At 39.1% G+C, this 22607-nt stretch overlaps 2 protein-coding genes across 2 annotated transcripts in view; one reads left to right on the top strand and one right to left on the bottom strand.

Annotated features, from left to right (window-relative positions):
* Positions 1-443: 443 nt before the first annotated feature.
* Positions 444-12788, bottom strand: KLHL28 (kelch like family member 28). Its single transcript, XM_070943184.1, has 5 exons — positions 12673-12788; positions 10034-10932; positions 7859-8302; positions 4940-5148; positions 444-1882 (listed from the first exon to the last, which is right to left on the bottom strand). Exons 2-5 carry the CDS (start codon positions 10930-10932, stop codon positions 1719-1721), a joined length of 1716 nt encoding a protein of 571 aa, XP_070799285.1. The 5' UTR covers positions 12673-12788; the 3' UTR covers positions 444-1718.
* A 532-nt stretch (positions 12789-13320) lies between these two features.
* The window catches only part of TOGARAM1 (TOG array regulator of axonemal microtubules 1), a 32144-nt gene continuing 22857 nt past the window's right edge, over positions 13321-22607 (top strand). Inside the window, exons 1-5 of the mRNA XM_070943173.1 lie at positions 13321-14463; positions 17461-17512; positions 19263-19397; positions 20242-20538; positions 22239-22501. Coding sequence (XP_070799274.1) covers positions 13321-14463; positions 17461-17512; positions 19263-19397; positions 20242-20538; positions 22239-22501 — 1890 coding nt within the window. The remainder of the gene's footprint in view (positions 14464-17460; positions 17513-19262; positions 19398-20241; positions 20539-22238; positions 22502-22607) is intronic.

Here is a 22607-nt window from a genome sequence, read left to right as displayed (position 1 = left end):
AAGAGCTTCTGCAGCTTGGTTAGCTGCCATTCTTATTACAGAGCACAAGTTACTAGTCCATAATCTCCCCTTTCGTGTAGACAAAAGTAAAAGGCTCAAAATACAGGTCAGCCACACATCTTATTATTGCATGTTTCTGAACACTACCAAAAATCATGCTAAAGGGAGATGAAGAGAAATGTACTTCCAAAGGGAGAAAAGGCAAACAAGAATAAATTGAAGTACAACTCTTTCAACAAAACAAAAATATACATTGAAAAGTACCTGAAAGAGAAAACTGCAGAAACAGTTTCAGTTATTTATGCTAAACAATATTAAAAAATAAGGTTATGCTTTGTTCTCTTTGAACCTTAACAGTGAGTTTCAGAATGATCTATCAATGACCAAATTTCAATTTATTAGAGGAATTGTCCTATTACAGAACAATCCAATCACTACTAAAAAGTTCTGCTGAGTTCTAGGATATCTCAAAGCAATGTCTGGGGGAGCTGCTAAGAATGCAGAGATAAATACCCAGTATTGTTACCTAATTCGCTTTTTAAGGAGACGAACTATCTCTAAGGAAATCAATACGCCCTCCATTCTCTAATCTGTTCAGGCTTCTGTTCACCAAACATGCTCATCTAATAAATTCTAGCATAAGAAAAGCTTGATAATTTCACAGGAATATAAAAGAAAAATAGTGTTATATTTCAATTTAGTAGGTATCATTACATATCTTGCAGATCACCAAAGACAAAAAAGGTATTACTTTAGTCAAAAATTTGCCTTAAATTCAATGCTGTACATATTCAATCAATCCCTCTTAATATTTCTAGCAATCTAATTGTTTAGCACCATGTCAAAGTTAGTACACACTGAAAATTTGGTTGTACATTCTTTGTAGTCACTCGTGGGCTACAAGCCATAAATTTATGCACAGAGGTGGAAGATATTTCTTTCTGGAACATTTACAAAGGTGCTGGCATATCATTATGCATTATTTTAAGAAAACCCAAGCCACATGGGCTTTCTCTACGAGCTTAAAAGCTGTAGGTCTTCAGATAAAGGGCAAGAAGGGTTTACTTTTTAGATGTACAGACAGGTCCAAATAGTGTAAGAATAAAAATAAAATTTTAAATGCAATGAGCTAAAAATCGGAAACTTCACAATAGCTATCCATTCTTATCCTCCAGTAAATTATCCCTCCACTTCGAAAGGAGGAGGCGTATTAAGTGCAGATAAACAAATTACAGTATCAGATATTTACAAAACCTGCGTAATGGGTGGAGGGAAAAGGCAGCCCTTTAACTGTTCATAAAAAATGTGAAGCAATCATGGTCTCTATGTAAATATGAAGACAGACATCTAGTAAGATTGTGCAACACAGTCAAAATGATCCCACCCCTTTAGCAATATTACCTATGCCAGTCACAGGAAGATAAAGATCAAAGCTCTGAGTTTGGGAGGGTTTTTTTGCCTATTGCAGGCAACACAGTGCTTCTTTTATCAAGATAAATTATTTCAGATCAATAACAGTGTGCAATTTGGATCTCCATTAGAAAGACAGTTCCATATTCCCTCCTTCCATTTCTTTCCTATCAACAATATCCAATTCTTATTTGGGGTTCACCTGTTTGCATTACAATTGAGTCATTTCTCCTATCTTGAAGAAATACATCGTCTGCTTTGTACAGGTCGGGCATCTTCAGTGCTACTTGCGTCCTCAAATGTATTCTTCAAAGTGCAGTCAAGCCAAAATTACAACGGCAGTACATCATGCCAGCAGTGTCTAGCCAGTTATCAGATATAGGGTCGTATTTCTGTACGGTATTAAGATAGGATGACCCTGAGTGTCCACCAACTACATAAAGATACGTATCAATTACAGCTGCGCCAACTCCTATTGGGGAAGAAAAAAGAAAATATATTTAACATTGCAAAACCAAGTCCTTTTCATAGAAAAAACATCAGGGGTGAAATGTAAAATTTGTTACTACCGGTTCTGTGGGCGTGGCTTGGGGGAAATGTGACTGGGGTGGGCGTGGCCAATTTTTCCTTTATTTTTAACTTTTCAAAGCATTTTTTCTTTTCAAAGCAATCCTCAGCTGGGATTGTCAGAGAGGCTTTTTAAAAAATACTTCTCTGCCATCAGGCAACTCAGCTGGGATCGTCAGAGACTTTTCAAAGCATTTTTTTTACCACCTCTTCGGCCAAGAGGTTGCAGAAAAAAATGCTTTGAAAAGCCTCTGACAGTCCCAGCTGAGCCGCGCAATCATCAGAGGCTTTTTTTTTTTACTTTTAAAAGCATTTTTTCAGCAGAAGTAGTTGTAGAAAAAATGCTTTTAAAAGTAAAAACAAAAAAAAGCCTCTGATAATCGTGCAGCTCAGCTGGGCATGGTGGAGGGGGGGGGGGGCACAGGGATTTTTGCTACCGGTTCTCCAAACCACCTGCCATCGCTACCGGATCAGGGGATCCGGTCCGAACCGGGAGCATTTCACCCCTGAAAAACATGCAAACTAAAAAAAAAAACCAACCCACAATTTAAATAAGTGTTAAAGAATTTGTGGTCGTTATGAGGAAACTGGGATGCAAGAGGATTACATATGTTCACCATCTTCAGATATATGTAAAAAAAGGCAAGTAAAAACCTAATCATCATCATCATGAATGCTGTAATGTAGAGGGTGGAAAATGTCCAAAGATCAGATGTTTTCTTGAGGGAGGGGAGGAACACCTATAAAATTCTCCTTTCAATTCATCTCTTCACTGCCCTTCTCTATCATGGAGCCTAGCAAAAGACAATAGTACAGGAAACTCAGAACAGAAATGGCCAAATATTACTCCAATATCATGAAAATGGGTTAAACAGAAAATGTTTTCTAGAACAAATTCTTGGCCTACAGGTTATGCTTTTACTGCCATAAAGAGTTTTGGCTGATAAGAAAGCAGCAATTTATCCTTGAAGATTTGCTTGAAATAGCTATATTCTCTAGAATCAAGGATCTAATAAACAAGCAGTTGCGTAACAGCTCTGAGGACCCTGTCCACTTCCTCAGATCCAACAGAGTCAAACTGCTCCCAGATAATCAGGTGAGTCTCTAATGCACAAGTGTCAAACTCAGTGTCATGTGACATATCACATCATTTTTTCCCTTTGCGGGGCTGGGGTGGGTGTGGCCTGCGTATGACACATCTGGCCCACATGCCACCGGTTTGACACCCCTGCAATGGATCTGCTCCATGCTTGGTTTCCAGTCGAGAACGGATCCAAGCAATTTTGTCTGTTATATCCTTGACAAATTCCTCCACATGATTTCCTAGTTGCAGCTGAGGAACTGAAGACTGTCTATGTATGCTAATAGGATTTGGGAGAGTATATGTTCCGGTTAGTCTGGGATTCTATCTTTTCTCCTTTTCTTTTTTGAATGCTATCTCAAGACAATGGGAAAAGGATGTTGGCATTGTTGAACTGAATGAAACAGAGGTCGTGGGAGAGGCCTGTGTGTGTCATGTTTGTTTGGTGTGGTACTTGATGCTTGAGAAGTGTGTGAATTTATTTTTTATTTATTTTATTTTAATTTGATTTATATGCCACCCTTCTCCAGAGACTCAGGGCGGCTTACAATGCGTTAAGCAATAGCCTTCATACTTTTGTATATTTATACAAAGTCAGCTTATTGCCCCCACAAACTGGGTCCTCAATTTACCTACCTTAGAAAGGATGGAAGGCTGAGTCAACTTTGAGCCTGGGGAGATTCGAACTAGCAGTAATTGCAGGCAGCTGAATGTTAATAACAGGCTATTAGTCTGCTGCGCCACCAGGCTCCTCGTAGTTGTAATTGATCAACTACAAACTTTCACTCAGCTTGGAAGCTTTTTCTGCTAAACTGGATATCAGGCTGAACAGAGAGAGAAGTCCTGTCTCTGCCAAAGTGTAGGCCTCATGAGTAAGTGGCTGCTAGCTGGCTGTGAACATCAAAGGAGACCTCACAAGGACAGCCATCTATTCCTGATATCATCCTTTCTCTGGTCATTTCTCTTGTGTACCTATTTCTTCATAAGCTCAGCCCCCCTTGGACTCTGCAAAATTTGCCTGCACCATGCCTGTTTGCTGAAAGGCCAGGAAAAGAGAATGTGGTATTTCCAGAGGAAGATTTACTTTTACAGACTGTGCTTTATAGTTTGCAGAGATCTATTGCGACCCTAACACCTGAGCCAAATAATAAAGTAGCAGGAGGGAAATAAGGGTGATTCTGCATTACGCACGTAAAGTTATGTTTGCAAATTCAAAAATATGAAGTAGTTCCCAAATATGTAATTGCCTTACAGGGAGAGGATCCTGTAAAGGTAGAAGTTACTAGAAGAGTAATAAAAAATCAGCTTAGTTGGATTCATTAATAGCTATAAGATCTAGAATGGTATCAAATTAATACTTTAAGTAATATTATTACTCAATCACCAAAACGTCTAACTCTAGAATAGACACACTGTCTATCCACATTCCCACAAAACTAAGTTTAATTTATTTTATGCTAGGAAGTCCTCTGAAATCCTAAATGATCCAATTTTTTATGCCACCATCTTTATTAATATAATCACATTCTTTTTGCTTTCAGAGAAAAAAAAATGCAGTCTTTGGTTGTAAATAGTTTGCCTGTGTCTTAAAGTACTGATGATATAAATGCTGTTCAAGTAAATCTCTCTCTTCCTTTTTCCAGGGTTTTTCTGGTTTATCATAGCAAGGATAAGAGTCGTTTTTAAAGGAAAAGACAACTGAATAGCATGTTGGGGCATTCTAACACAATTTGCATAGAAGTAGCACAGTAAGGGAGAATTCAGTGATGATTTTTTTTGTTCAACGTAAGACTTAATTGCTCCCAAAGTGACATGAAAAAAAGAACAACAAAATTAAACTGAACAGGAGCAGTTTAGATAATAAACTGAGAAGTTTATTACCAGTTCGAGGTTCCTTCATCGGATGACAAACAGTCCATTGGTTTTGGTGTGGATCATACCGCTCAATGCTGGACAAGTGAGAAACACCATTGTGCCCTCCAACTACAAAAATGAAGCCCAACATAATCCCAACACCGAAGTTTATTCTCTTGTCTGCCATTGGTGCAACTGCTTCCCAGGAGTCCTTGTTGGGATCATAACGTTCCACACTGCAGATGGAAACAAACAACAGCATTTAATGACCAGAGTTTCTACTGATTACTGCAAGCTAATACTATAGCTACTTTCATAAGGGATAACCAGCAAGTTGCAATTCCCACATGAATGCAGCTTCAATGGCCTCTTGAGATAGTCTATAATACAAGTTATAGTCAAGGTATTTTGATAGCACACAAAACTCTACAGTCAAGATGGAAATCAGGGACCAAAAGGAGAGAAAGGATTGAATATGGTTTAAAGTATAAAACAAAGCAACTATTTTTTAAAATCAGTGGATGTATGACAATTATACAATTGAGGAGATAAAGGGAAGTATGGCATCTAGCCACAATACAGTAATACCAAAAAAACCCCTAACCCTAGTTTAATGGGATTGACTTGTGTGTCCTTTTGCTGATTAAAATACAGGTAGTCCTTGACAGTTCATTTAGTGACCATTTGAAGTTACAATGGCACTGAAAAAAGTAGCTTATGACCAGTTTTCACACTTATGACCGTTGCAGCATCCCCATAGTCACATGATCAATATTCAGATGCTTAGCAACTAACTCATATTTATGACGGTTGCAGTGTCCTGGAGTCATGTGATCACTGCCTGCAACATTCTGACAAACAAAGTCAATGAGGAAACCAGATTCATTTAACAACCGTGTTACTAACTTAACAGCTGCAGTGATTCACTTAACAAACATGGCAAGGAAAGTCATAAAATGGGGCAAAATTCACTTAACAACAGTCTCGCTTAGCAACAGAAATTTTGGGCTCAATTGTCATTAAGTCAAGGACTACCTGTACCACAGACATTTCCACATATAGCAAACAGTGTGAAACAGAGCTAAAAAAATCTGTAAAAAGGTAGTAAATGTAGAACAATGAAGAGACTCAAACATTTGCCTGTAGCAGTGTAAAGGTAGGAAAATTTTGTATCTGATGTAGCTCAAGCAAACAGGGCTGCCTGGTTTTGCTCTACATACATCACCTGGCCAGACAGTCCATCATGGATAGGATTCTATAAATCCATTTCCTAGATTAACGCCCCCCCACCAAAAAAAACACCTGTGCAGTCATATGCACCACAACTCTCTTTTGTCCTTCTCCCTGCAAAATTTCAGTGAACTGCAAAAAAAAAAAATAGGGCATTTTTCTAAATGCCTTTCCACTGGGTTTCTATAAAAGTCCAGAAGGAATGAAAAGGAACTACCTTTTTTTCCTATGATCTTTGAAAAAGAAGAACAGAACAGAATAACAGAGTTGGAACGGACCTTGGAGGTCTTCTAGTCCAGCTCCCTGCTCAGGCAGGAAACCTTATACCATTTCAGACAAATGATTGTCCTATCTCTTCCTAAAAACTTCCAGTGTTGGAGCATTCCCAACTTCTGGAGGCAAGTTGTTTCACTGGTTAATTGTTCTGTCAGGAAATTTCTCCATAGTTCTAAGTTGCTTCTCTAAAATAATATGACTTATTACTTTAGATCTTGGGACTCTTGCTCTCAAAGATAGCTCAACAAGCTAATGCTATCCCAATTTTGTTTAAAATGCAGCCAATGGTCTGTTTATAATGCTGGTAACGCACCCACCCCCACTCTGAAAAAAAAACCCCTGGCATTTGGGAAACACAAACCTTTCTTTCTTCAAATAGGCCATAAATTATGGTAATACATTGGCTTCCAGAGGCTCCTTCATTTCATTCAAGAACTTTCAAGCTGTTTTAGTATTAATCACATACAAATTACATACTAATTTATGTTGTTAGGTGACTGTGACGTTATTTTTCCACAATAGGAAAGAGACTTGAACGTTATACTGCAGCCGTGTTATTCCATGTTTGTGATGGTCTTTACATAGCAAGTTTTGATTAAGTTTTAGAACAATTTTAACTTCTATTTTAACTTTTTATTAATGAGGATTGCCTATTAAAAGTCTGCAGAATGAATTGGGTTAGAGTTAAATGACATAAACCTCTACTGTAGTTGGCAAGTTGCACTCTAATTTTGCATGTGTTTAATCTGGGGAAATTTTTCTCTAATTTAAACCAGCAGACATATAGGGAAAATTACCAGGCTGTGTTCACATTATGTTTTTACGCATAGTTAATTTAGCTATTGTTTCCCTAACACTTTAGAAAGTTGGATTAACACTCAACAGTAAACTAGCCCCAAGCGCATTTACACAACACACTTGCAAAAAATGTGGCTAGCATTTTAGTGTACCGTTATCTCAGGAATACAACCCCAGGCTACAGTAATGAAATTATGTACAAGGCTGGAATATCATATAATTAATCTTACATCATCAACCAGTTGCTCTCATAAAGGGAGTTTTTAGTTAGAATGAATGCTTGGTTTCTGACATGTGTGTGCACATGACCAATAAATACCACAGTATGATTTAAGGCCTAACCAAATTTATGTAATTTCTTCTCCCCAGGTTTTGAAAAAACAAACAAACCACAAGTATAATTTTAACAAACCATCCCAAGGAATTTGTTAGACAAATTACCTAAGGCATGAGTTATGAAGGCATTGTTACACTGGGAATAATTAATAAGGTAGAGGGTCTTGCATATTATTGTTCTGCTATATACCACCCACCCAGAGTTGCTTTCCATGAGAGGGTGCCCATTTAATTATATGATCAAATCAAATCAACAAATGTTTAATAACAACAACAACAAATTGCCAAGCTTAAACATGCACTTGCCTGTTCATATGAGCTGGACCATAGCCCCCAATGGCATAAATCATTCCATCTAAAACAGCTGCAGCAAAGCAACTCCTGGTTTTGTTCATTGGTGCAACGGGCTGCCACTCCTTCACCTTTGGAATATACTTCTCCACGGATTGCAGATAGGACTGCCCATCATAACCTCCCAAGGCATAGATTTCTCGTGACAAAACTGTTACGCCCAGAGTACTTCGGCTCTCATTCATACTCTCAATTGACGTCCAAGTGTTTGTATCAGGGTCCCAGCATTCCACAGAGCTTTCATGCTTCCGATAATTGATGCCTTGACACATGTGGGTTGCAATTCCTCCTATTACATAGATTTTCTGATCAAGGGCACAGATTCCAAATTCATAGCGAGGAACACTCAGAGGTGCTAAGCCTATCCAAGAGTCATTCTTAGGAAAATACATCTCAACACTGAAGAAGACACAAAAAAAAAAAACAATGAGGCAAAACGGAATTTCAATATATCAAAAGCTGATATCCCAAATTCCAACTTTTATCCCATGTCTCTTTATTTCCAAGTTTTTTCTTTCTTTTTTTTTTTTTTTTTACAAAAAATGCTGGTTTGAGTTGCTTGATACTGAATCATCTTCTAAATGGACCCCTACGCACAAAAACATTGTAACTGAATTAATGTTGTGTGTTAAGCTATATATGGTTAGGTTTGGGCTTAATGCTTTGGGTAAAATAAGTCATTGTGGCATGTAAATAATAACTGATGGTTTAGCAGCTAAGTGTGATCTCTGTAATATATTCATCAAATTAATTATAAACAAAACACTGCTCAGTGTGAGGTGTGTAACTAGTCTCTAAATCATAAGAGTTGGAAAGAAATTCAGGACAACAAATCTTAAAAATAATTTTACTTGCAATATTTATTTATATGAAACTAAACTAAGAATGCAATCATTTGATTTGTTCTGCGAACACATAGGGGATACTTTCACACAATATTCCTGTGACCACAAAACTTTGTATCACCCAAACTTTACCAAAGCAGAGCTTTATTGTTTTGAAAAACAGCTCACCTCCTTAATGAAAAGATTGCTCACCGGAACTGAAAGGCCCTAAAAATACGGTCCATCAATGAAGATGAAGGCAGTTAAGCGGCTGATTTGATTGTGTTGTTGTTGTCATGGAAGTGGAATTTTTTATGGGTTATTATATGGTGGGTGTCACTTATGTGTGAGTTGGGCGGCTATATAAATTTGCTTAGTAAATACATAGATTTGGTTAAATGGGCAAAGTTTGGAGAGTGAAGCCATCCTAGCTAGTTTCTCCATCTATCTTTCACAGTCTTTCAATTTACTGCTACTGCAAAGGAAGGTTAAATGTATAAGCAGTTCACACAAAATCTACTCTGCAAGATCTCCTAAATCTTTAGAGTGGTCTGAGCAAAAGGATTACAAGGAAGAAAGGGAATTTAAACTAATAGCAGTATCCATTCCGTGATGCTTTAATAAAACTGACTACTACTCAATATTTGGAGATAATGTAGTCAAGTAAAATATAGTCCTTAAAAGGTGAGACAGGGGCATAAATGAGTTGTTGACTTTCTAAATATGAGCTGTCATACATTTTACAGCTAGCGATTTTAGGCAATGAAACTGATTACACGATAATTAACCTCAATACATTTCTTTGTTGTAGTAACAAACCTAAGAGTTGACAAAGAAAAATAATAAGACCATTCATACTTCTAACAGAAGTTAGATTTGCAGTTCTTATTTATGCTTCCACTTTATACTTAATTGTGGGGGAAAAAACCCTGAAATCGCTTTCCTTTTTAGTAAATGGGATAAATCATTAGACTGATATGATTAAGATATAAATTAATTCCTGGACTAAAAGATTGCTAATAATTCTTGCAAGGCTGTGACAGTGAGAACAGCAGCAAAATGAAGAATATTCAAAATTATAATACCCTAGTCAATTATCTGCTTTTCTAAGGCTTCTGCATTCCAGACTATTCCCTTTTTCTACTATGGCATGACAAGCAACTGAAGGTTGTCAAAACCTGTATAGTTTCCTCAGAGATAGGCTCCGCTAGCTACTTTGACTTGTGAATGGAAGAGGTTAGCAAGACAAGCCTGCTTAAATCCAGGGTTTTTGGTTTTTTTCGTTCTTGTGGCTGTTATTTCTCACCTTTCCAAACAAGCAAAGAGTCCAGCTTTTCCTCCTACTGCACAGAGCACTTTAGGAGGGCAGCGAGGACGTGTAGTTAGTACAGTCTGATATGAAAGCCTGTGTTCAGGCATGAAATGGTACTTCAGGGCTTCATTCAACAGGTGTTTACAGGTACGGTCATCACGAATGAGATGATTGGCTTCATAAAGTCTTGTGAGAAATTTAACACTCAACAGAGGCAGCCGTACACAGTGAAGTAGCTGCGCCAGAAATTTCTGACGCTCCTGTACATCATATTTGATCCAAGATTCCAGCGCATAAAAAACCATTTCCTCTGTAACCACATTCAAGCAGTCATTGGAAACAATTTCATCCAGTTCAGAATGGGTAAGTTCAAAGAACTCTTCTGTCTGACAAACATCTTCAAAATTCTGACAAATATATTTATTGGCAGCCGAGTACAGATCATGGCAGCCATACGTCTCTGCAAAACGGGAGATACCAATACAATTGCCAGGATCCAGCTGGCTTTCTAAAAAGGTACAACATTCTTTCAGCACAAGCTTGATTTGCAAGAGATTGGCAGCGGGCAGAAGTGATTCCACGGTGTCCTGTGATATGAATACAGTCCCAGTATAAGCATATTCCACTATGGCCTGAAGAGCTGCTTCTGCAATGCACTGGAATTCTACTTCTGAGTTTTCTTTTTCAGAGAGATTGCCACTGAACATGGCTTTGAAATATGGACTGATACTAGCAAGCACAACTTTATGGGCATGGATCTTGACATCTCCAACTCGAAGGATGACATCACAAAGTTCATGGTGCTGGCGGAGTAAGTTCAGGCCTTGCAGGAGTTGCTCTGAATGCAGGGGTATTAAATTAGCAATCATATAGGTTGGAGATGACTGGTCCATCTGTTAAAATAAATTTAGAACATGTTTTCATAAATTTTTAACTACGGTAATATACTTTTGATACATACAAAGCAATATAAGGACTCATGCCCTTATCACAATGCAATGTCTTCGATATAGGGAAACTCTGAAGACTTCTCAAAAACAGCATCTGATACAAAATGCAGCAGTCTGTTTATTGAGCCACTTGAGTCACATTATACTAATTTTGTGAACACTGCATTGGTTACCAATGGATTTCTAGGTGAATTTTAAAGTTCTAGTTTGATTTATATGGTTTGGCTCCTATGTACTCCAACCAGATTTGGCCCATTCAAGGGTCTCTTGCAAAAGTATGAAGGTTCCATTCATATGAAGTGAATGGAACCAGAATGTGCTTGTTTTCCAATACGGCATTAACATTATGAAATAGTCCCTCTTGAGATTATGAATGTCAACAGATTAGTCTCTCTGCATTTTATTTCAAATCATTCCTATTTTTAAAAATCACTGAGCTTCTTTATCTTTCTCAATTTGTATCAGTATCTCTGGCTTTCTTTTTGGATAGAAATACTGAAACTATATTGTAAAGAGATTTTCATATTCTCCCTAGATGTCTACACACCCAAATTATATTCCTTTTACATATGTATATGTGTATGTAAGTGTATGTGTGTATACCCACACACACACAAGCTATTTTTTATTTGCAGTGATTTACTGATTTGAATAACAGTAAGAAAAAAAGAACTGTACTGAAATAGAAAATTTGAGTCTGAAACATTACTAGTATGAAACAGAAAATAACAAGTCTGCCTAAAGTTAGCAATAAGCCAACAATCACAGTATGGCTATATATTCTCTATCTTATACTGTTTGGTTTATGTACTCTATGTAGGGCAACACTTTAAAATTCTAAAAAAGCTGCCTTAGAATGTACAGAAATGCAAACACTTAGTGAGTCATTAAAGTAGCATGTCTGTTATAGGGCTGCACTTATGTTCCCATTGCTCTAAAGCAACTTTTCAGTGTCAAATCATAAAACTTTACAACAAACTCTTAAATGCTTTATCTTTAAGCTCTGTGAATCTTTAGGACTATGGGAATGCTCACTCATTTCTAACGAAGATTACTTTGGAAGTCCTTATCACAATAATTAGTAAAACGTGAATGTTTTAGAACCACCACAGGTCCCTACATTACCCACCCCCCCACAAAAAAGTAAAACTCTACCCCTACATTTGAAAACCAGCAATTTACAGCGTGTATATTTGATTATGATAACCTCTGTCAAAGGCAAATAATCAACTTTAACACCACTTATCTTGTCTCAAGAGAGACATACTAACTAGACATTACAGAAATTGCCACCAATTCACTTGAAAACCAAGTCAATCCCTTTCTGTTCTTGCATTCAGCTCTAGTAACCCCAACTGCCAGCCGACTGTTCCCAGTACTATTTGGGGCGGTGGGGGAGGGGGAGCGAAAACAAGTTACCGAGCACGTAGAGACGACAAAGGCACCTTAACCTGCCAGGGGCAAAGAGCCCAAAAATACCCATCGCGCCCATTTGCGAAGGACGAGGAGGAACGGAGAAAAACAAGGACCTCCCGCAGCCAGTCATCCCTTCCAACCTCCGTCTCGTATTATGCTGGATTTTTTTTTTCTCGATATAGTTATCGAGCCACGCTCTTTCTGGCCCAAATTCCTCCATTTCGGCCATTTCCCTCACAATTGATACCGCGCGGGAGGGTCACTCACCGGACTCAGGAGACGGCAAGCCCGGTCGGGCGGGGGCCTCAGCGGGCTCCTTTCAGGGACAACAACACAGCCAGACGCAGCGGAAGAGGAGAAGAGAAAGAGGCGACGGCTGGTTGCGTCACTTCCGCTAACGATCCACAGACTCCGACTCCTCCTCCAAAATTTCGACTCCCGGCAGCCTTTTCGCCGTTCACGGGGACAGGTGTTGCCACAATTGCACATTCCAATTGTACATTTAAAACAGAGCAAAAAATAAACCTTCCCTGGGCGTAGTAGATAATTATAGCACCATTTAGGCCTTTGGCCCTGTTGGGTGAGGGATTGGACTACATACCCCGGCGCGCACTGCGCGCCTTGCCCGCGAGACCCTCCTGGGCGTTCTTTGCCAGCCTTCGTGGCTTCTCTCTCTACGTTTCCTATGAAAACGATTGACAGGCGCTTGCTGTTCTTTCCCCCCCCCCCCACCCCGAGCTGGGCGTTGTGCGCACGCGCAATGAGGCTTCCGTCGTGGCCGAGGCGGCGAAGGAAGCGGCGGTAGCGGCGGTGACGCGTTTCCCTGGAGACGGCGATGCTCCCCTGTGAGGGGCCCGGCGGCGGCGGCCTCGGGGCGGGCTGGCGGGGCAGCCGGGCAAAGCCCTGGAGTGGGGCATGGCCAGAGAGGAAGAGCAGGAAGGGGGTGCCTCCGGCGGAGGAGGGGGCGGCCGCGGCCGCGGCGGGGAGCAATGGGAGGCGCCCGCCGCTTCTTTTCCTGCAGGCCTCCCGCCGACCCCACCGGGACTCACGCCTCTGCGCTTCGGGCTGGTCCCGTCGGAGCTGCACGCGCGGCTGCTGGACCAGCATGACTACCGAGGCCGGGTGGGCGCCATGGAGCAGCTAAAGCGGGTTTTGGGAGAGGCGCCGGGGGCGGCCTTGGCCTGCTTGCCGCCCCCCAGCCTCCTCGGGCTGCTCAGCCTGCTGCGGGCTCTGCTGGACGACTCGAACTTCAAAGTGGCGCTGGGGGCGCTGGAAGGGCTGCGCCTGCTGGCTGTCCGCCTAGGCCCGGCGGCCGGGAGCCGGTCCCGCTTGGAGCCGTTGGTGGCGGCCGCGGCTAAAGTGCTGGGCGACGCTAAGCTGGCCATCCGCCAGGAGTACCACCAACTCTTTCTGGGCCTGATGCGGGCAGCCGGCCCTCAGCCCGTGCTGGATCTCCTGCTGCGCCCCGAGCACCTGCAGCACCGCAATTCCCGCGTCCGCGAGGTTGTCCTGGCCATCTCCATCGCTGCTCTCCTCACCTTCCCCAGCGAGGACTTCGAGCTCCCCAAGCTGGTGGTTGCGCTGGCCCCTGCTCTGGCGGACAGCAAGCGCCGGGTTCGTCACGCCGCCTTAGAGGCTTTTGCTGTCTTGGCTTCGGCCCTGGGCCCCGGCCGCACCAGCCTCATCTTCAAGGCAGTGGACGTGGTTGAACTTCAGGATAATTGCGAAGGAGTCATGAGCGCCGTGCAGGCTCGCTTGGCCAGAAAAACTCTCCCCAAGCTGACCGACCAGTGGTTTGTGGAGTATGCCGTTCCCCTGCCGTCCTCGGCGAACGGGCGCGGCTTTCATTTGCCTCATGGAGCGGACACAGATTGGCTCCTGGAGGGCAACCGTATCCAGAGTGCCCACAGCTACTCTGGAGAGACTGCTGGGTCTTTCACCCCTTTTGCGGACCAAGGAGTATGTCCCCGGCGTGTGTTAAGTGCTGGGAAAGGAAAACTGCCTTGGGAGAGCGAACGACCTGGGAACCAAACTTGCTTTGCGAAAGGAAGTGAACCAGTAAGTAAAATCATTGTAAAGTGCTGCTCTTCTCCTAATATATGGTGTCCTCCAGGTGTCTTCAGGCCAAAACTTCCACCGGCCAGGATTCACATTCACTTCGCTGAGTTAGGGCTGAAAGGATATGGAGTCAAACAATCTGGATAGTACCAGGTTAGGGGAAATTAGTTTGTATTCTGTTAAAGAATAAAAAGTAAAACTCCCATTAGCTCTGGTTTTTAGCTGAAGTTCGTGCTACCGTTCCCAGAATTTTGAGTGACCCAATTGAACTTACTTTTAAATATTCTTAATACTGTAGGGCTTGTAAGTTTAAAGAATATTTTAAGAGTTTGCATTTGAATGCTGTAATAGCATAATTGTGATTTAATTGTTGGCAGGTAGTCTTAGGGCCATAGTATAATATCGGTGGGATATGGTTAAATTAAAAATGACATAACTCTAATTTTATTCTTTCACTCAGCCCCTCAAGACTTAGCTGTCAGATCACCTGATTTAATCCTCTTAGCTATTACCAGTACTTTCTAATGTATTTGTTTAATATGATTACTGTGCTTCACAGTTAATTAGTCATGTTGATCTGGTGGATGTTAAAGGAAAAAAAGTGGAAAATAGGGCATTTAGAGAGGATTGTTGCCTATGTTGAAAAATCTGCACCACTTGCTGGCTGCTAGCTGGGCACAATTTCTGGTACTCATGTTAAGATCTTTTGCTTTACTGTTAAGAATTTTTTATGCCATTAAAATATGCTGAGAGGTCCTTTTGATGATGCTCTCAAACTACCAGTTTACTAATAAGACATGTAGGAGACACCTTTCTCCTGTTACTTTGAACTAGATCTTCACAGTCAAGTTATAAAAATTTGAGCATTTGGCAACCTGCATGTATTTATAATAGTTGAACAACTCAGAGTCATATTATTACTATTTGCAACCTTCTTATCTCTTCAGATAAGCAAAGTCAATGGGAGAAGCGGGATTTGCTTAACAACCACATGATTCACTTAATCGCTTAACACCCATGCCAAAAAGTCGTAAAATCAGACACGACTCACTGAACAACCTGCTTGCTTAGCAGTGGAAATTCTGGTTACAATTGTGGCTGTAAGTCAAGGAATACTTGTAGCTTGTCAAAGTTTGCCACAAATCATGTCTTGAATTTGGAAGACTCGTTATCTATTGAAACTTGCACTGTCCCAAGAACAGTGGAGGAGTGGTATTATTATGGCCAGACTAAAGTGGTTCATCAGAAATTAATAAGAACTCAGATAAAACTCAAATAGATGAATTTCAGGTACATGCTTTGGATATTTGGATTATCCTCCCAAACTGTGCTCTTCTATTCAAATTTTATTTTCACACAGAACTTAACAGTTGTATGTAGGACTATTTGCATTGATGGAAAGCTGAATTACCATGGAGATTAGTTGAGATTTAAACTCTTATCATATGTTTTCTTCTGAATTTCTGCATAGAAGCATGGTATCAACAAAAATTGACAATATGTAATCAGAATGTCTTGAATATGTACCATGATGAAGGAAGTTGAAAGCTGTCAGATACTCCGACTTCTGTATTCCATATTAATTAGTGAACCATGATAAGAGGAGATGCTAGATCAGACCCAATTTTTAAAAAATGTCTAGTCTGAATGGTCCCCATGCAGAACTTGGACTTAGCAACTAACTTTTAGGAGACTGCAGGGCCTGAATTTGATAGATTCATTCAAGCCATTATGATTAATCAAGATTTGATTGTTCATAGGTAGAAAGTGTTCTGAAACTTTTTGAATCAAGAGCTGGAGCTGCTGCTTCAATTAAATTTTAAAATGCGCAGTTTACAGTAGGGTTCACACTCCTATGAAAATCTAATGCCTAGTAATCTGAGGTGGCAATGGTAGCGCTGGGGAACAGTTGCAAATACAGATCAAGTTTTACTTGCCTTCCCACCACTCATCTCCAGCTGTGCAGCCTAGATCCTAACAGGCCACAGACTGGTACCGGTCGATGGCCCGGGGGTTGGAAACCCCTGCTTTATTAGACCTCACCCCTGGACATTACACCCCTTTTGTGTAGTGTAATGGAAGTAATGCCACTATATTGCAAGTATATGTTTTCTATATGATCATGCCCTTCTTTTTCCTCTTCTCAGACCTATTAACATTTGTGAGATGGGAAGCTACATAAGTATGATGTATAAATAAATAAATTAAAAAGAAAAAAGTTGAATATCAAATTCAGTAGATAACACAATTAGGTAAAACTGATATTGACTTTGAACTGCCTTTTTAAATAGAAAGGTCAAAAGATGCAAGTGTCTTAAACCATTCAGAATAATTTTCTAATGGTCAAGCTAGTATGCTATATTGATTATTGAAGATAAATCTTTGGATTTGAGTTAGGATAAGTTCAAAGAAAGGTAAATGAATATAATTTTCACAGTCTTTAATTTTTTAGCTAAGGTTTCTCAGGATTTGAAGAAGATTAATAATTACATTTAGGTACATTCCAATGACCTCAGTTTTGTTACAGATTAACGTAAGTAGCCCCCAGCAGTTAAAGGAATTTGTGAAGTCAGCATTGTTCATAGGAGGTCAGTAATAGTACAGACCAATACAGGAAACTAGCAGGTACAGAAATAAGTCTTTTGTAGTGATTTTTCAATATATATATATATATATATTTAATAAAGACTATTATTTGTAGTCGACTAGATGGTCGCTTAAGTTGACTTTCATTTCTGTATTTCTGAAATTTGCATTGTTCTAAGAACAGTAGAGGAATGGAGTTATGATCACACTAAAGTGACTATGAAAAATTATCAGACTTTAAAAACTCAGTTTAGTTAAAATATCCTTTTTGAAAACTTCAGATGGTTTCCCATACTATATCCAGGGTCTACATTCTAGTCAGTGCACTTTTTTCTTCTTAATTTTGCAAATGAAAAATATATGCAAATTACATTATACCGTAGTACTATTTGCCTTTTCTTTCTGTTCCAGTGCTTGACATCAAATGATTTTCTTCACTCTCCTAAATTAAGAGCTTCTCAAGGTAAGCCAGTGAAATACTAAGTATGTATAGAGCTCTTAAGAACATCAGAGTTATTTATAATGACAAGATAATACAATAGATGGTACAGTACAGAAAAGTTTCTGCCACCCCAGGTTCCTGTTCTGCCTTCACCCCCATTCTGTTTTATTGTGTGGCCTGAGTAAGACTGAACAAAGAACTGCTAAGTTACTCTGAAGTGTGGTGCAACTGAACATTTTTGAAGCTGTCTCACTGTTTTCTTTTTTCTTTTTCAATACTCTGACTGTCATCTTTAAAATGTTGGAAAAGGATTCGATTGAAAATAGAATGAGACTGAGATGACAAGAACAACTACTACATTGATTGCCTAGTTATTAGAAAATGTGATAATATTTTTGTAGTTTGTATGCTAACTTAATCAAAACATTATTATTTTTTTGCCTAGAAAGATATAGGAGAAGATGATTCAGGGAATATCCCAAAGAAATACAGAATTAAAATCAATTGAAATTTTAACTTGAGAAAATAGAACTATGGGATAATGCAGTTGGTTTTAATATTATATTTCTTGTTTTTCCCATCTCTGAGTGACAACTGGACCAAGTGGCAGATGGGTTTTGTAGATATAAAAAAAAGCCAGTGAAGAATGGTAATGAATATGGGATATGTAGTTAGTATATTGATATAGCCAATTTAACTCTTTTAAACGCTTACTGTAGTATTTTTGTAACTCTTACAGTAGTATTTTTTCTTGTAAAACACCTGTTGCCTTATCATCCTGGTTAGAGTGATAAATGACCACTGGAAATTGTAAATACTAAAATGGCCAGCAGTTGAACAGTGGTCTTTGAAGGAAAATGCAATTAATTATATAATTATTAATGTATACATTCACATGTCACATAAGGATTGTGTATTCTAAGATCCTGTTGCTTACAACTTCCAGAAATCATTGAATTCCATCTATCCTTCTTGGGGAGCCAATGGAGGTGTCTAGAAATACAGTACTACAAAAACTTTACTATCAGTTGATAGTTTTATAAGGCAAATCTAGTCAAGGACATTTTTTACAGTTTGCTCTGAATTTGCTAAGTAGGACAGAAAGATGGAAATTTAAATTGACAAGTACTACTGGGGAGGAAATTTAAAGCTGAAATGTTTTGCATAGCATCTTAAAGAAAACTGTTTACCATGAGATCTTTATAATGATATATAGGTTGCCCTCAACTTATGACCATAATAAAGTTCACATGATTTTGTTCAAGGCCTTATGTTAATATGCTTATTGACACACACACATATATAGGTCTCTATTGTATCTATATCAATTATCTTTCTGATTGGTTTAGTCATGCTGCATGTTTCTTTGTGGTTATGTGCATTTAATTGCTTTTATTGTTTCTGATTTTGTAAATCAAGCAGAGTTTAATAAAGTGAGCACTTATTAAAATACAATAAATATTAATTATTAAAAATTGTATTGGAGATTTCTTGTATCTCCTACTCTGGAAACTGTAAAACATATATTTAAACAAATGCAACATTTTGATATGCTATGAGGGAAAAGGGTTCTATCTTTTCAATTCTATATAGGATATATTATTCTATTTTATAAAAATACTGTGCTAGAAAATATTCAGAGTGGATTTTTACAGCTTTCTTTCATGCTGTTCTCTTTACACTAAAATATATTTTAAAATTTGAATTAAACTTGTTACTATCAATGGGACATGGAAACATATCTGGCTATCTTTTGTTTTTTGCTTGAAAGGTGTGATGGCCTCTCATCAGCCACATATTTCAGGAAAATCCAATCTACTTGGTTTCTCTCATAGCCGTGGGAAAAGTGGTAGTGTGGATTCTGACCTACAGTTTCTAGGACTTAGCAGTCCATGGCAAGATAAAGGTATTGAATAGCATGATTTTCCTGGCTACTACTACTATTCCACATTCAGTAATAGTAGACTTTTCCTCATTATTTTTCTATTTCAGTCTGCTCTATAAGGGTTCTAATATTCATAGACACATTTGTGGATAATGTGTTCCATCAATATTTCAGCTATAATACGATTACTTTAGCCATCCAAATAATTACAATACAGTATTAAGGTGTTCAGATTTTGGTATTTAACCTAATTATCTGGGTATGGATAACAGAACTCTTCCCCAGCACTGCAGATTAAAATCCTTAATCAGATGGACTTTACCTGTGCCAAGCATAAGCATAACCACCAAGTTAAAGCAGCAGTTCTCTTCTTAGAATATCTTGTGATGTCAGATTGATTTCTGGTCTGCTTCTCTCTTAATCTTCAAATTTCTAAATTATGTTTTAATTTAATGCTTAATTACTTTTTGTTATTTTTGCTCATTATAACCTGTGTTGGGAAAACACAGTCATATCTATCCTGTTATATAGATCAGGGAAATGCAGTTTGTAGAATTCCACATGTTGCCACATTCCAGTTGCCATTAGGTTTAACCATTATGAGTAATTATGAGAATTATAGTGCTATAATATCTGAAGAGCCAACCCCCCCTCTTAAAATGTTCCAGGAAAGAAAAGTTAGCACAACCTGGTTTAATATATGGACTAACAAGAACTAAAAACACTTCTGCTTGATAGAATTAGGAACTCAAATAAAAAACTTCCATGCTCTTCTCCTTAAAGATTAATGATCAGACACAATTGCCAATGGTATTGTTTTTCCAGGATTATTTTATGCAAATTGTCTACTTTGTGTCTTTTCCAGTGTGTACTAGCCTCAATTTTACCAACAAGCCTCAACGGACCTTTTGTAGCCCACCTGAGCATACTTCTCCTCTCTTGGGCTGTCATACTAGCCAAGGAGCATTCATTCTTCCATCCTACCCATTTTCATCACCCAGGCACAGTCCAAAGCACACCTCTCCGCCAACAGATTCACTTAAGAAATCACAAGATCATGCTGTTAATTTCTCTAATTCCTGGCCTCTTAAGAGCTTTGAAGGGCTTCCAAAACCTACACATCAGAAGAAGTTTTCCAGCCCAATATCAGGAGAGGAAGCAGGTAACATCCCTGGTAATAATCTGTGCTGTTTCCAATAATGTGCACAAAATCTGGAAATAAAATGCCAAGAAAGGAAAAAAGGAAGTAAATGTAAGAGAGACATTAGCAGTCAACTCCCTCTTAAGCTTTAACAGCTTTTCTTCAAAGACAGTAATTTACATTCTATGTCAATACTGTTTAATGAAATTACCATCTAATATCAGTTTTATCTTATTTTTCTTTGTAACAGACATGAAGTCTGGTACTAGACTAATTTAATTTTGATACACTAAACAATTTTTTAACTTGCAACCAATTTATAAGAATTTGTACAAATAAAAACCATGCAGTTCTATATTGCTGTTCTAGTCTATTGTATTTTCTTTAAAGTTGCCTTGAACTGCTTTTAAGAGAAGTACTGGTTTCTGGATTTAACACATTTCACGGGAATAGAGCTTAAAAATTGGTAAACGTTTGTTTCAGACAGCATGCTTAAAGAGATTCTTCCACTTATGTCTAGGGATAATCATCATTATCGTTCTCAGCCATTCAGACATGTCCGATCCTCAGCCACTCTATGCATCAGCATTTTCCATGCTCCTCTGTCTCATACCACCACCTTCAGATCCACCATGTTCATCCCAGTGTCATCTTTTTATAGTGTCCAGCCAGCAGTTATTAGGGTGGCCCCTTCTCCTTTTTCTGCTGATCACTCCCAACATGATTGACTTTTCAGCTCTAAGTGAGTCAGCTCTGATGACATGACCGAAGTATGAGAGCCTCTGTTTGGCAATTTTGGCTTCAAATGATATTTTTGATGAGGTTTGGTCTAGGACTTCTTTCTTTGTTATTTTTGCAGTCCATGGGATTTGTAATAGTCACCTCCAGCACCACAGTTCAAAGGCATCCACCCTTCTGTCTTCCTTTTTCAGAGTCCATGTTTTACAGCCATAAGCAGCAATTGGAAAAAATTATTGCATTAACTAATCTGCATTTGGTTGTGAGGTTGATACCTTCATTCTTCCAGATGTTATTCATGCCAGACATTGCAGTTCTTCCAAGTACTATACACTTTCTTGTCTCAGGGCTTCAGTCATCACTTTGGTCGATTTTAGAGCCCAAGATTCCTTTACTTGTTTGACTGTCTCATTGTCAATCTTCAGTCTGACCTGTGTGTTCTCTGCAGTTGTCATTATCTTTGTTTTCTTGATGTTAATGTGCCGTCCAAATTTCTCACTTTCATCTTTGACTCTCAGGATTAACCACTCCAGTTCCTTCTTGCTTTCCCTGAGCAATGCTGTATCATCTGAATATTGGAGGTTGTTGATATTCCTACCACTGATTTTAACCCCAATGCTGGATTCCTCCAAATGTGAATTTATCGTAACTATTTCTGTGTACATGTTGAATAGTATAAGTGACAGGATGCAACTTTGCCGAGTGCGTTTTTCAATCCTGAACTATTTTGTGTCTCCATATTCCGTTCTTACAGTGGCTGCCTGGGCAGAGCACAATGACTGAATGAGCTGGATGTGGTATGGTGATATTCCCAGTTCTTTGAGGCAGATTCCAGAGAAAAAACAAATCAATTGAAACCTTTAGAAGCTGTTGCAGATAATGCAATATCTCTCTGTTATTCCATTCTGTACTAATCAGTAAGTGCTTCTATTAGGACATCAGCAGCACATTTCTAAAATGCCCTATATAATCTCTTCATACAGACGTGAAACCTCAAGATACTCCTCCTATTCAGCTGAAACCTGCCTTTGTGAGGACCCCAGCTTCAAGGAGAGGCCTGAGTGGAACAAAGCCAGTGCCTCCAATCCCCAGGGGGGTGAGCCCCTTGCCTGATAAAACAGAAATCAGCTCAATGGGACAAAAGAACGGGGAGCCAGAAGACATGTGGCTAAATGAAAGGGATAAGAAATTGGCCATTGATCTTTCAGAGTTAAACATCAATGAAAGAGAGCTTGATGAGGAAGAGGTAGGAGTACTGATTAATAGTAAATTTGACTGCTCTTTTTATTCTCAGGGACTTCTTATGTGATATAATTACATGGTTGACATGTTTTCACCCTTTATTTATTTTA

This window comes from Pituophis catenifer, unplaced genomic scaffold (genome assembly GCF_029215685.1).
Source record: "Pituophis catenifer annectens isolate HBS135680 unplaced genomic scaffold, rPitCat1.0.hap2 SCAF_1, whole genome shotgun sequence".
Classification (NCBI taxonomy): domain Eukaryota; kingdom Metazoa; phylum Chordata; class Lepidosauria; order Squamata; family Colubridae; genus Pituophis; species Pituophis catenifer.
The sequence above is the reverse complement of the archived record's forward strand: the minus strand, read 5'-3'. Positions and strand labels throughout refer to the sequence as shown.

Bases quoted from the DNA above. Each gene is read 5' to 3' on its own strand.
- KLHL28 (XM_070943184.1), bottom strand. From the start codon at position 10,932: ATGGACCAGTCATCTCCAACCTATATGATTGCTAATTTAATACCCCTG. The intron at 5,149-7,858 runs GCAAGTGCATGT...TTCCATCTGCAG, and splicing joins GGTCCAGCTCATATGAACAG to TGTGGAACGTTATGATCCCA. The intron at 1,883-4,939 runs GTAATAAACTTC...CTTCCCCAATAG, and splicing joins GATGAAGGAACCTCGAACTG to GAGTTGGCGCAGCTGTAATT.